Source organism: Protopterus annectens, chromosome 5.part1 (assembly GCF_019279795.1).
Source record: "Protopterus annectens isolate FY-2018-M chromosome 5.part1, PAN1.0, whole genome shotgun sequence".
NCBI lineage: Eukaryota > Metazoa > Chordata > Ceratodontiformes > Protopteridae > Protopterus > Protopterus annectens.
The window spans coordinates 751,389,410-751,403,310 of NC_056736.1; the positions used below are offsets into that span (position 1 = coordinate 751,389,410).

Sequence of the window (13,901 nt, forward strand, 5' to 3'; positions counted from 1 at the left end):
GATGAACATCCCTACAATCATGACTGCAACAATGAAACACGATGAACATCTGAAATTCCACCAGCACTGAAACTGATGGATCTGGGGAAGTAGGCCTCTCAGATCTGACAGCTTTTGGAACCAGAGAGGAAAAGTACAGTTTTGTACCTACCATAAATGTAGATGTTCGACTGCTAATACAGCTGCAGTAATCACAGATGGGTTCTCTGCCATCAGGCGGGTCCTCGGTCGGCCGAATTCCAAAGTCTAGGTCCGGCGTCAGTTGTTGTCGCTTTCTGGCGTCAGTGCGACAGGGGTATATAAGACACAGCCAACGCCATTTTCTTCAGTCTTTCTTGCCCCAGATGTCAGGTGCCCCCAGAAGGAAGGCAATACATAAGTTATATATATATATATATATATATATATATATATATATTCATGCAATGCAATATAATCAAAAATCAGTAGTTGCAAGCAAATACACCATAGGAGGATAACCCAATCAGGTTGTATGAGGAGGGATAGCCCCTAGGCCTTTACCAAGAGGGGAAGGAGGGAGGGAAACCTGTACTGCAGCTGTATTAGCACTTGAACATCTACATTTATGGTAGGTACAAAACTGTACTATGTTCATCGTGCATACAGCTGCAGTAATCACAGATGGGTAGAATCCCAAAGCTACGCACAGGGTGGTAGGCACTAGGTGGAACTGGGATGAGCCAGAATGCCCTGCAACACAGCAGTGGCAAAGCCTGCTCTAGTCTTGGAGTATAAAGGCAGGTGGTAGTGTTTGGTGAAGGTATGCACAGAACTCCAAGTGGCTGCCTCCAAAATATCTTTGGTAGGAACTCCTCTGAGGAAGGCTGTAGAGGTAGCTGTGGCCCTGGTGGAGTGGGATCTGATGCCTGTAGGGACAGATTTTCCATGAAAGGAGTAACAAAACCGTATGCAGTGGCCTATCCATTTTGAAATTGTCTGTTTGGTAACTGGCTTCCCTTGAGCTCCTACAGCATAGGACACAAAAAGCTGTTCTGATTTCCTGAAAGGCTTCGTTCTGTCCAAATAATAACATAGCTATCTATGGATGTCTAAGGAGTGTAGCAGCCTTTCCCCTTTATTTTGAGGATTGGGGTAAAAGGTAGGCAAGTGTATGGCTTGATTTAAAGCTACCCTGGATACCACTTTAGGCATAAATGACGGGTTGGTTCGAAGGGAAACCCTGTCCTGATGGAAGATGAGAAAGGGCTGCACAGCCATGAGGGCTTGTAGTTCCGAAACCCTACGAGCTGAGGTAATGGCCAGAAGGAAAGCTGTTTTCCAGGACAAATATTGCAAATCTGTTGAGGCAGCTGGCTCAAAGGGAGGCAATGTTAATTTTTCTAGAATGTAATTAAGATCCCAGGCTGGTATTGGTTGTTTCCTTGGAGGTCTTATATTCTTAGCCCCTCTGAGGAACTGCCTTAAGAGTGGGTGAGAGAATAAGGGTGGATCAGTGTTGAATTCTGCAGAAATGGCTGAGGCATGAATTTTTATGGAGGAAAAAGAAAGTCCACTGTTCAACAGCTCAGCTAGATACTGTAATATCTGAGGCAAATTCAGTTTTCTAGGATCCTGGCCTTTTTTCTCATTCCAAGAGCAAAACCGTTTCCATTTTGCGGAGTAAGCCTTTCTAGTAGACGGCCTTCTGGCCTCCAAAATGACATCCTGCACCTCCTTGGAGAGTAGGGTCTGTTGCGGTGTTAAGGAATTTTCCATGCAGAGAGATTGAGTGTTTTCAGCTGACTGTGAAGAGTTTTGTAGCTGTGCTGAGTCAGTAGAAGAGGCATTAGAGGTAGGGACCAGGGAGGAGAATGTGTTAGGCTCCTCAGGAGTGGGTACCAGTGTTGTCTTGGCCAGTCTGGAGCAATCAGTATCATCTTCGGTCTGTCTGCTCTTGCTTTCAAGAGCACCTTGGTTAGAAGAGGCAAAGGTGGGAAAGCGTAAACTGTCCATGCTGCCCAACTGAAAGGGCGTCCACTCTCCAGGCCTTTGGATGAAAGGTCCTTGAACAGAACTTTTCCAATTGATGATTCCTGTGGGAGGCGAAGAGATCTATGTCTGGCCTTCCCCACGCTTGGATTATCTTTGTAAACATTTGAGGATGCAACTTCCATTCATGTGGGTCTGTCATAATTCTCCTTAGATTGTCTGCCAGCGTGTTTTCCAAACCTGGCAAGTACTGTGCTTGAAGTTTGATTTGCCATTCCAGAGCCAAGTTCCAAAGTGACATGGCTAGTCTGCACAGGGGGTATGAATGTGTTCCTCCTTGTTTGTTTATGTACCACATCACTGTGGTGTTGTCTGTTCTTATCAATAATTCCCTGGATGCAGGAGGTCCTTGAAAGCTGTAATTGCATTTATCACTGCTAGCATTTCTTTTTGATTGATGTGAAGGTGCTTTTCCTTTTGGGACCATTTGCCCTGAATGCACCTGTCTGTCATGTGCGCCCCCCAGGTGTAGTCTGAGGCGTCTGTTGTGATGACTTGATTTGCTTGAGGCTTGCAGAATGGGAGACCTGTGTTTGTTTGACATGCTTGGGCCCACCATATAAATTCCTTTTGCAAACATGGGATTATTGGAATTATTGTTTCCAAACTGTGGCTGTGTTGAGACCATAGGTTTTTTAGGTACCATTGAAGTTTCCTCATGTGCAACTTTGCACATGGGATTAAAAGAATGCAAGATGCCATGAAGCCCAGAGCCTGCAGGATTTTCCTTGCAGTGAGCCTGGTACAATTTGCTAATATTTTGAAGTACTGAGTTAGTTGCCCCTGTTTTTCTGGCGTGAGATAGGCCATCTGGGTGTTTGTGTCCAAGTTGGCACCCAGGAAAGTTATTTTCTGAGATGGTGTTAGCCTGGGTTTCTCTTTGTTGACTGTGTATCCCAGAGAATTCAATAACCGTGTTACATAAGCCAGATGTTCCAGAAGTATGTGCTTGCTGTCCGCTTGGATCAGGCAGTCGTCCAAATAAGGGTAAATTTGTATCCCTTGAAGTCTGCAGTAGGCAATTACTGACGCCAGGCATTTCGTGAATACTCTGGGCCCAGTAGATAAGCCAAAGGGCAATGCAGAGAATTGATAGTGGATTGAACCTGCAAGAAATCTGAGGTATCTTCTGCAGCTTTGTCTGATTGGGACATGAAGCTGCTGTAATGTGAGCATCTTGAATTTTGGTACGAGTAGAAATGTGTTTAGGATGGATAAGACCAAAATGGGTCTCCAGTCGGTTCCTTTCCTTGGTACCAGAAATAGTCTGGAATAAAAACCTTGACCTTGTTCGTGAGTAGGTACCTCTTGAATAGCTTTCATGTCCATGAGCTTTGTATTTGTGCCTCTGCCCTTTGATTGTGTGGCAGGTTTGGCATGCCTCTCATTTTTGGAAGAGTGCGGAAATGAAATCTGTAGTCTCTGTTTATAATGTCCAGGATCCATTTGTCTGTTGTGATAATATGCCAATTTCTTGTAAATAATGCCAGCTTTCCTCCCAAGGGTGCTGCCAGCTTAGACTTGCTTGGCATGAAAAGGAGGAAGTCATTGGGTTTGTTTTCTGTATTGTGCACTGTCTTCGCCACCTCTTGGTGCTGGAGTTTGCCATTGTCTGCCTCTATATGATCCTTGAGATTGTCCTCTGCCCCTTGTGCGCCTGTATCTACCTCTTTGGGGCTTGTCCGTGGCTGGAAAGGACCAGTTTTTAGAAGGCCAATTTCTGCTAAAGCGTGGTGGTTGAATCTGTAGAAAAGATTTGACAGTTTGCATAGATTTAGCTTTTTCTTCCATTTTCCGTAGTATCTCCTCAGCATTAGTACCAAATAGTACATCCTTTTGTAAAGGAGCATCTAGTAGTTTAGCTTTAACATGATCAGGCAAGATTTGTTCCCTAAGCCAGGCATGTCTACGAATGACTGATCCTGTAACAGCAGCTCTACTTGAGGCCTCTAAGGCATCATAGCCACATTTGTAAGGTGTGTTTACCCACTTGTTCTGCACTATGCATCATATCCTGCAACTCCTTCAAATCTGGTTGTTCAGGTTGAGACATTTTATTTCTTAATTGTGATAACATAAACTGCTGATATTTAAGCATATGGAACTGACAATTTAAGGCCCTCATGGCTAGGGTGGCAGAGGTATATACCTTTTTTCCCCACCTTTCTAAGGATCTAGACCTCTCTTTCGGAAAGTAGTGGATTCTTAGCAGTAGAGGCCTTTATTCCCTTGGGGCCTTGAGAAATGGTTTCAGGGTCAGCATTATGGCTTTTGTAAAGAAATTGGTGAAAGTTAGGAACTCTGTAGTACCTATCAGGCTTGACTGGGGCAGGAGGCAGGGAATCCGGATTAAGGCAAGCCTCCGAGTAAACATCATCAAGTATGTCCAAGACAGGAGGTATCTCCAGAGGTCAGTGTTGAGGTAAGAAAAGAAATTCCCTAAGTCTTTTCTTGGAATCAGAAAAGTCTTGGCCTTCCCAATGGAAGTGTTCCCTCAAGGTGTGCAAGGTTTCCCCAAAAGAAAAATCCTCTGGGGGAGATACAGAAGGAATGGACTGCTCTGCATCAGAATCTTCAAAAGGGGAGTACGAGTGTTCCTCTACATCAGAATGTTCTGAAGAAATGGAGCCCTGTTCAGAAGAGGGAGAATCTTCCTCCACTCTGGGTCTCTTGTTTGGAGGGGGTTGGGAACCCCTGATAAGAGTAATTAAATCCTCAGCCATTTTTAGCATCTGCTTTTTAGGCATGGGGCCTGGAGATGGGCCCTGTGCAACAGGCCTCTTGGGATGCATGGCTGATTTGGACTTAGTAAAGGCCTTAATGGAAAAGGAAGATGAGGGTCTAAAGACACCATGGGTGGAAGTGGACCTGTCCACATTAGGAGGCTCAACACTCACAGTGGCTTCGGTGGTTGTAGTCTGGGTATGGGCCGAGGTACCAGCGGTCTCGGTTACAGAAGACACCGCCAAAGAAGTGTCGTTGGTAGTCAGGGGCTGCATAGGCGTCTCTGAGAACCGGACCACGTGCAGCCGGTTTTGGCGTGGTGTCGGTGGAGACCGCGGACCTCGCGTGTCGGTCCTTGTCCTTGCGTTTTTTGGACAAAACGGTAGTCAGAGTATCCGATGACATTTTATAATCAAAGGCTTTACCAAAAAGGTGCTGGGCGAACTCCGCCCGACGCTTAATAGTGCGTTTATTGAAAGTAGCGCAAAAGCGACAGCCCGAGACGTTGTGGTCTGGGCCTAAACAAGGTATGCAGAGGGAATGGAAATCCTTATGCGGTATTTGCTTCCCACAAGAAATACAATTGTTAACTTTGTCTGACATCGGTCTGAGGCAAGAAAAGTTTCCCCAACGGGGTACTTAGCTTTAAAGAAGACTTCGGTTTCCAATTTTTCGTAAATTCAGGAGCTGGCCGACCGGCACTTGCGAACTGCTTCTGCTTCGGGCACCGCGCAGCAAAAAAGACTGAAGAAAATGGCGTTGGCTGTGTCTTATATACCCCTGTCGCACTGACGTCAGGAAAGAAAGCGACAACAACCGACACCGGACCTAGACTTTTGAATTCGGCAGACCGAAGACCCGCCTGATGGCAGAGAACCCATCTGTGATTACTGCAGCTGTATGCACAATGAACATCTCTGCAAATCTTTTTTGAAGGCTCCAACGGAACACTGGAAGAGAAAATCTCTTCTCAGACTTGTCAGATTTTGATGAAGGAGAGTGGTTAGACTTAGAAGAACCCAGACCTTCTTGTATTGCTTCTGAGAAGGGGGTTTTCAGCAGACCTCTAAGAATCAACTTATTCTTTCTCTGTAAAAGAGCCCTGTGACTGAAAGAGTGACAGACTGAGCAGGACTCCTGGAGATGTATAGCTCGTAAACAGTACACACAAACAGTATGCCTGTCAGTAGAGGGACATTTTATGTCCACAGTTCTCACATTTTCTCAACCCAGAGGGTTTTGAATCCTTGGAAGACAGTGTAACAACAAAAACAAGACCAACAAGAAAAAAAGAGTTAACAATCAATATATAGTTATTAATTTTTAAACAAGAAGGTAGTTCTCTAATTTAAACGAACTGACCTTGAAAGGATAACATAAAGGTAAAAAGAGAGCCGTTTAACGAAAACAGGCTCTTTAAAGAGAAGCTGGGATAGGGAGAAAAGGCCTGAAGAAAAACAATGGCCAACAGCAGTATAATTACAGAAAACACATGGAGACAACAAATAATTAAGTCACAAGTTATTTGCAGAAAAAAACTACCAAGAACAACAATTTCCCACAAAAATATATTAAGAAAAAAGTCTACTTAGCCAGAGCCAGTAAGAAGAGCACCCAATCTTGTTTAGCAGCAAATAAGATCTGGGGAGCTCTCCTAGTGCATGATGGGATAGGGTTTAGCCATAAGCTAGTGAAAGACCTCACGCCTGTATATAAGCCCGAGGTGGATCCAAAGATCGGATCCGAACCCAACCTAGTAAGAATGAAGGCAAGATAGGACAACACATCCACAGTTACAAATGATGGTACTGGAACAAAATCAGAAATGTACTTACTGAAAGACGCTATAATGAGAGATCACATAATCCAATAGCACAAACTCATGCAACATACTGGTTATAAAACAAAGAGAAATAAAATGAGAAGTATGCAATTTACTTCCACAGAATATGTACCTCCTTTGTGTCCTTTCAGAGTTGCAGCACAGCTGCCATTTTCAACAGTCCAAATTTTCAGCAGGGTGTCAATCCCACCACTCAAAACCACAAGCCCTGATGGGAAAAATCTACAGCAGTTTACTTCAAGCATGTGGCCAGACAACTGCCTCTGAAACCAAAAATGAGAAACAAGTAAAAGACAAAAATCAGGATGATGCTGGCAGAGAACACAACATGTGACCAAAACTAGCTTGCCAATTAATAAACAAAGCACATTAAAAATGTTATTTTTCTGGTAATCTTACCCTCTTAAGAGGTCTTGTTATCAAAAGTTTAGTTAGACAGAACCTCTTTAAAGCATCACAATCTCTAAGCAATAACGTTTCAAAGACTTTGCTTTGCTCCCTTAACTCTCTTATTATATACTTAATCACTTCTTAACACAGAAGTATGAAATCCACTAGTGAGGGTGACCCAAGGTTGACTAGTGTCAGAGTTGCTGGGACTCGCATGGGGAGAAACAAGATGCAGCTTTACCTGCTTCCATCTTCTTGGAAGGGGGAGATGCGTGCCTTGGTACACTGTTGGGGATGACGTCCTGGTTGAGCCAGGGTATACATTGAGGTGTAGCATAAAAGGTGGGGGCACAGCTCTTATTACACTGCACAAGGAGGAATGGATGTCGGTCGCAGAGCCCAGTGCAGAGCAACCACTTGAGCTAATGTGAGCATGTGAAGAGAGAGGTTAATACATGCAGCAAACACCTTCCTCTCTCTCCCCAAGTACAGGGATGATGAATCCCACGCTCAGCTAACTTGACCTACACCCCTCAAAAACAAAGAAGCCATAAGGTGTGTTCCCAGGGGAGTGACAAATGGGGTTATAGAGCATCCAGGATGGAAGAAGCTCAATGGTTAACACAGAGGAAGCCCCCCCCCCAAAAAAAAAAGTATAACTGGCAATGTCCAGCTGAGAAGTCCCATCTTCAGTGAAGTGCCAATGAAAAACATTTAGAAAAAAAAAAATCACACTTAAGTAGTATCAGAGGTTCTATTATATTCTAATTAACACATCTGAGCTTGCATCACAACTGCTAAGCTACATCGGATGAATGACTGCTTGAGTACACACATTCTTGTAATGCATTCATTCAAGTATGTGACAATATCAACAAGTGAGAGGTGTAAAAAGAACGTTTCTCAGGGAAGCGAACCACACCCCTCACACTCACTTTATTACTCCTTGTTCAAGACTGTTTCACCTCAGAAGATACTGCTACACTGAAGGATACAGTAACTGCTGTCTCACTCTTTCTTTGAAAGACTACAATATCCAACCACCCTGAAACCGCCAGTATGTAAGAACTATGATCTTCAACGAATGTGAAGCAAGCAGCGTTGTACAAGAAAATGTCAACTCAAGCTATTATGCTCAAGCAACTGTAACACAAGTTTTGGTGACTGTAAGACATCAGAAAAGAGACATTACAATTAACGCAGATAAACACTATACAATTTTTAACAGACTAACACTGCAATTAAATCTATGTGCAGCTATTATACCAATTTGTGCTTGCATGGTATACAGTAAATTTTTCAAGTAGCACCACAATGTGATTGCACACAGGTTAACATTTAAAAATCGCTGTCATTAGATAGAAGGGCTATAAGAAGGGTGAATTTATAAGGAAAAATAACGGGAAAAACGAGAACTGAATGAGTGAGAGACCACCATTTCAGAGGGTGAAATGAAGAAAAGGCTGGCTGAAAATGAGCCTGCACAAGAAGAGATGTTTAAAAAAAGTAACAGAGGACAGTGCTTGCAGGGAAAATCTTGAGATTTTAATGCTGTACCAGTTGAGTTGGTAGGAACAGACTGTATTAATTTTATGAAAGCACAAACAAGCAACTCGACTGATAAAGGGCACATCGTGTGTATGCTCCAAATCTGGTTACTAGAAAGCAACCTAGACCTTTACTATTAAAGATACAGTCTTAACAGCAGAAAGAGTTAATTCTGTCAAAATTGTGGCAGAAGAACAAAGTGCTAAAAGCAGGAGGCAGCAGAGTGTTTGTGGAGAATAACTACTCAGACCAGGCAGAAGAGGAGTAAATATATTCCATTATTTAGGGAATGTTGAGAAGCAGGCATGAAATTCAAACTCTGTACTCAGCCGTCTTCAAAATATTTCTCCCTAGACAGACAAAATCATTTGTTGATGGAGAACATCCTAAGGAGGAAATACAAAAGTTTCTCCAACAAGGGTGAGCTGTGACACAGGAGGCTCTGCTTCATGCTCTTCTTGTGAAAAGCACTACAGAGAGACTAAGCCTGTGAAATATGTTCCACTGTTTCAATGGAAGAAAACATAAGAGTTAACTAGAAGAACTGAGAATATGTTGGAAATGAAACAGACAGGATTTGGGAGATGGAGATGAACAGGAATAAAGCTAGTAACTTAGAATTTAGAAATCTGGGATGTTATACAAATAATTATATTTGGGAAACATGACAGAGCAAGAAAATCTGAAAATATTGGAATTCCTTGGCCTTCTAGGTGGCTTTAAAGCATACGCCCTGCTTCATGTTATTAATGCTGGGAGAATAAAATCAGTAACTTGGAAAGTGACAAATATGGGATTACAAAGCAATAATTATACTTATGAAACATTACAGAATATGAAGATTTAAAAATATTAGATTTTTGTGGACTACGTTAAACCTTTAGAGGACTCTAAAGCATATTCGGAGAACTACTTTGGAGAGGGGAAGAGAAGGGAGAAAGTTAACTGCAAGTAAAACAAATTTCTTTTTTTTCTTAATGATACTATTTAAACGCTGCATGACTTTCTTTGCAAGCTATGAAATAAAATGTTCAGTTTCTTAAATGTAATGGGGATACGAATATAAACAGGTGCTTTTGTTTTGTTTTCTTTTTCTCCCTCCTCCTTTTTCCTTGTTCAGTTTTAAAAAATGTAGATGCTGCAAAGTAAAAATATAAATGGGAGAGGGAAAGGTGATTGCATGACAAAAAAAAATTGTGTGTTTTTTCTCATGCTTGCATGGGGAAATGAATGGCTTAAGGCCCTTGGCTTTATCCAATAACAAGTTTAATACAAATCATGTAAATGAAAAAGAATATTGATTTTTATAAGGCTTTGTTCTGGTAAGCAAGGTATCCTTAGCAGTTTTGTGTCTAGCTTACATGTCACCAGAAGACAATCTGATAAAGAGAAATGGTTTGGAGAAAGTGTTTACTGAAAGCATTCAAGTGATTTCTCTGCTGGGAAAGCTACAAAGATAAGACAAAACCAGACAGCACTTACTAAAAGCACAAGCTGTACCACCCGTCTTAGCAAGAATAACCTTTCTTTTTGGTTATCTTGAGCCTGTGGGTGTGGCCATCAGTATAGAACTTTTGTTCTTATTAGGAAGGTAAAACTTCAATATTTGAAGATTTATATAATTTTGTGTGTTATTAAGTTAATAGGTTTTGGGGAGGGTAGCTTTTTTTTGAGGGTTTTCAATAAAACAAAAAGTTTTGTAAGATGTGACAGAATCACATGAATATGACGAGAAATAACTGTATAAAAGCCCAACCTGTCAAACACTATATGCATGTAACATAAAAGTTGGAACTACACATTTAACAAAATGCTGGACTCTGCCCTTCTGAGCTGGGAATTTCTGGTTAAAGGCTTATAGTGCCTGCATATTCCGTTTCTTACTGAAACTGGTACACCTTGTTTGCTGTAGCATAGACTAGATCCAGGCCTGCTAAATCTAGCTTTGTTTGTATGCTTGTTTATTTCCCTGAAACGCTAATTCCAGCTAAAACGCGGCCTTTTAGCACTTCTGTGGATCCCTAGTGATATCTGCATTGCTTACTGTACTTATTTCCTTGTTTCACTTGAAAGAAAGTGGGGTTGGGAGGGTGGCCTAATGGTTAAGGTGTTTGCCTTACAAACACAAGGTGCAGGGTTTGAGTCTCACAAGGGATAATTGGCTAAGCTTAAAATGGCTCACAAGGGCAGTTAGCTTAGTACTAATCTATGAATCTAAAGTTACTGTTTGTCATTTCTGCATTTAAGTTACCTGTAACACATTGCATTTAAGTTACCTGGCACTTGCTCACTAAAGTAATTATATAAGTCAACACTAAAAAATTAAAAGCACTACACCCTCACAAACTCCCCTAGAGTACCCTGTTCCCCATTGGCCCTTTTTTCAATTATAAAGGAATTCCCAATACTATTCTAGCATGTCCAAAGGTCAGTTGTCAATCTCCTCTCCGGTCCAGCTGGTGAATCTGGGAATCTTGAGGCAATGTTACAACTGCCTTATGTACACAGACAACCCTCTCCTCCTCCCAACAAATTCCAACACATGTGAGAGATGCAACCATATAGCCAAACTGGAGGCTAAGCTCTCTCAACTCAGTTCTGGCGTAACCAGTCAGGAGGAGAAGGAAACCACACTCACTACAATTCCAGTCTCACATAGACCTACCACAACAAACCAAACACAGACACACAAAAACATACTTGGAAGCTCTAAATAAAAATCTGCCTAAGCAGCAGAGACCTCCAAAGCAGACACCCAAGCAACCGCTACCCCAAAACAAAACATGTGCAACACATAGCTCACAAAGCCAGTGTGCTGAACAGTCACAGCCCTTAAGGCTAAACAACACACCTGATACACTTGTAATAGGTGACTCTGCCGTCAGGCACACTGACGTCCCGCTCACCAGGCTGAACAAGGAGAAGGTCACAGTGCGGTCGCTAGGATCCGCCACATAACACAAGCACTCAGGTCACTCCAAGGCAAGTACAAATATGACTCAGTCATTGTCCATGCTGGTGTGAATGACCTGAGACGTACCTCCCTGGACTACATGAAAAGAGACAGAGGAGCTCTCTGAGCATGTAGCCCAAGCCGGTATGACCCTGACCTTGAGTAGCATCTTACCCTCACCAAGAATGATGCCACAATATGAAGACAAGATGATCAATTTCAACAATTGGCTTAAGTATTGGTGTCATTCAAAGGGATCAATGCCTGTCAGCCTGTCATGACATGCTTTCGACAAGCCACGATGCTTCGCTAGGGGCGGCTTGCACCTGTCACCCTGGGCTTTGGATATTGGCAATGGCTCTTGCTACCCCCATAGTGCCTTTTTAGGCAAGGCTCAAAAGACAAACCCACCTCCATAGGTATCACAAGGGATAAGAAACTAAGAGTAATGCTACTAAATGCCAGAAGTCTAAACCTCAAGATGCATGCACTCGAAACTCTCCTTAGCATGGAGAACATTGATATCTGTGCAGTAACAGAAACCTGGTTCAAGGCTCCCGAGAGCACCCCAGCACTACCAGGTTATACCTCATACCATGCTTTTGCCCCAAAACTTGGACTGAACCACAAAAGGAGGGGGAGTATCAATATTCGTCAAAGATATCCACACCTCCAGGTTGGTGGCACAGCACGAAGCATCAGAGACTATCCATGTGCAACTAACAGTGGGTAAAACTGCCTTCCAGTTTATAGCCTGCTACAGACCACCCTCCCAAACACAGGAACCCCACTCTGCCTTCCTGAGAATAGTGGAAAATATGAAGGTCTCTCCAAACACCATTATATTGGGCGACTTCAACTACCCAAACATTGACTGGGAGCATTACTCTAGCTCCAACACCGTAGCCCAAAGGTTCCTAGAATTTATAAACTCAAATGCTATGGAACAACTTGTTATCACTCCCACAAGAGGGGAAAACATACTGGACCTGATCATCACCAACATGGGGATACTATGCTCCAGACCAGAAGTGTATCCCTCACTGGTAAGATCAGACCATAAACTAATCTCACTGGATATTCACATCCCGACCCCACCCCCTGCCCAGAAAACCACAGTGAAAAACTTCTCTAAAGCAAATTTCACACGCCTCAAAACCGAGGCAGAATCCTTCAAAGCCCCCGGGCCTGTGGAAAATATGGCCCAGACCACAGAATCCTTTATAAACACATTCTATGAACACCTTCATGAATGCATGGTTCATGCAATCCCAAATAAAACCAAGACCCAATCCTCCAAAGGCAGATGTCCTGTCTGGTGGACCCCAGCCATAAACAAACTATACAATAGAAGGAGGAAGCTACTACATGATAGAGCAAAATCCCAAAAAAGCAAGGCATCTCTGATCAGTATTACCAAAAAACTACGGGCACTCATAAAATCGTCTAAGACCAGAGAGAAAAATTGCACGGGACACTCAGGATAATCACAAGGCTTTCTTTAGTTATGTTAGGAACCTGGGTGGGAATTCCCAGATATGCTCAGAATTAGTCCAAAATGACAAAAAATACACAGAGCCCACAGACATTGCCAACATCCTAGCTGACAGGTTCAGTGCAAACTTCTCCCCACCAAAAGGGCAAATATCTATCCCAACAGAGTGCTGCCCCTTTGACATCTCAGATGCTCAGGTAACAGCCGCCCTCTCCAAAGCAAAAAACACAGCATCAATGGGACCAGATGGTGTCCCGGGCTGCGTCCTACATTAACTCCAAGAAGAGCTAAACCCAAACATAAAACTACTGCTCAATCTTAGCCTTACTACAGGATATGTACCCAGAGAGTGGCGTACAGCAACAGTGGTCCCTCTCCACAAAGGTGGTGCCTCAACGGATCCTGGAAAAGTACCTACCATAAATGTAGATGTTCAAGATCCAGTCCACATTGCTGCAGTCCTAAGTATTAGGCTGGGACGCCGGTCATGCGCTCAGAACTGACATCAGAGGAGCTGCCAAAATGCCCTGTAATTTGCAGTGGCAAAACCAGCCAAAATCTTCCCTTTATTTTGGGGATCTGCAGGTTCAAGGCCACACTAGAAAACCACCTTAGGCATAAAAGTAGATGAAAATTAAGGGGGTTTCTGCCATAAAGGTACCAAAATTTATTAGAAGGGTTCAACTGCCATAAGGGCCTGTAATTCAGAAACCCTGCAGTCTTCAGGACAAAACTTCAAATTCGCAGTAGCTGCAGGCTCAAAAAGGAGGTAAGTAAGTTTTTCCAACACAAAATTGAGATCGGAGAAGAAAGACCCCTTGTCTCTAATAAATCTAGGTATTGAAGAGAAACACTTAAATCAGGCTTGGTCTGGCCTTCAAAGAGTACCTTTGGGAGGAGAGGCAGAGGTGGAAAGGCATAGCGTGAAGACTGCTCCA

The 13,901-nt window shown here is 42.9% G+C and overlaps 1 protein-coding gene across 3 annotated transcripts in view; it reads right to left on the bottom strand.

Moving 5' to 3' along the window:
• Positions 1 to 13,901, bottom strand: part of PAAF1 (proteasomal ATPase associated factor 1) — a 577,308-nt gene that overhangs the window by 251,398 nt on the left and 312,009 nt on the right. For all 3 annotated transcript variants that reach the window (XM_044073392.1, XM_044073391.1, XM_044073393.1), the window contains one exon: positions 6,690 to 6,840. In XM_044073392.1, coding sequence (XP_043929327.1) covers positions 6,690 to 6,840 — 151 coding nt within the window. The remainder of the gene's footprint in view (positions 1 to 6,689; positions 6,841 to 13,901) is intronic.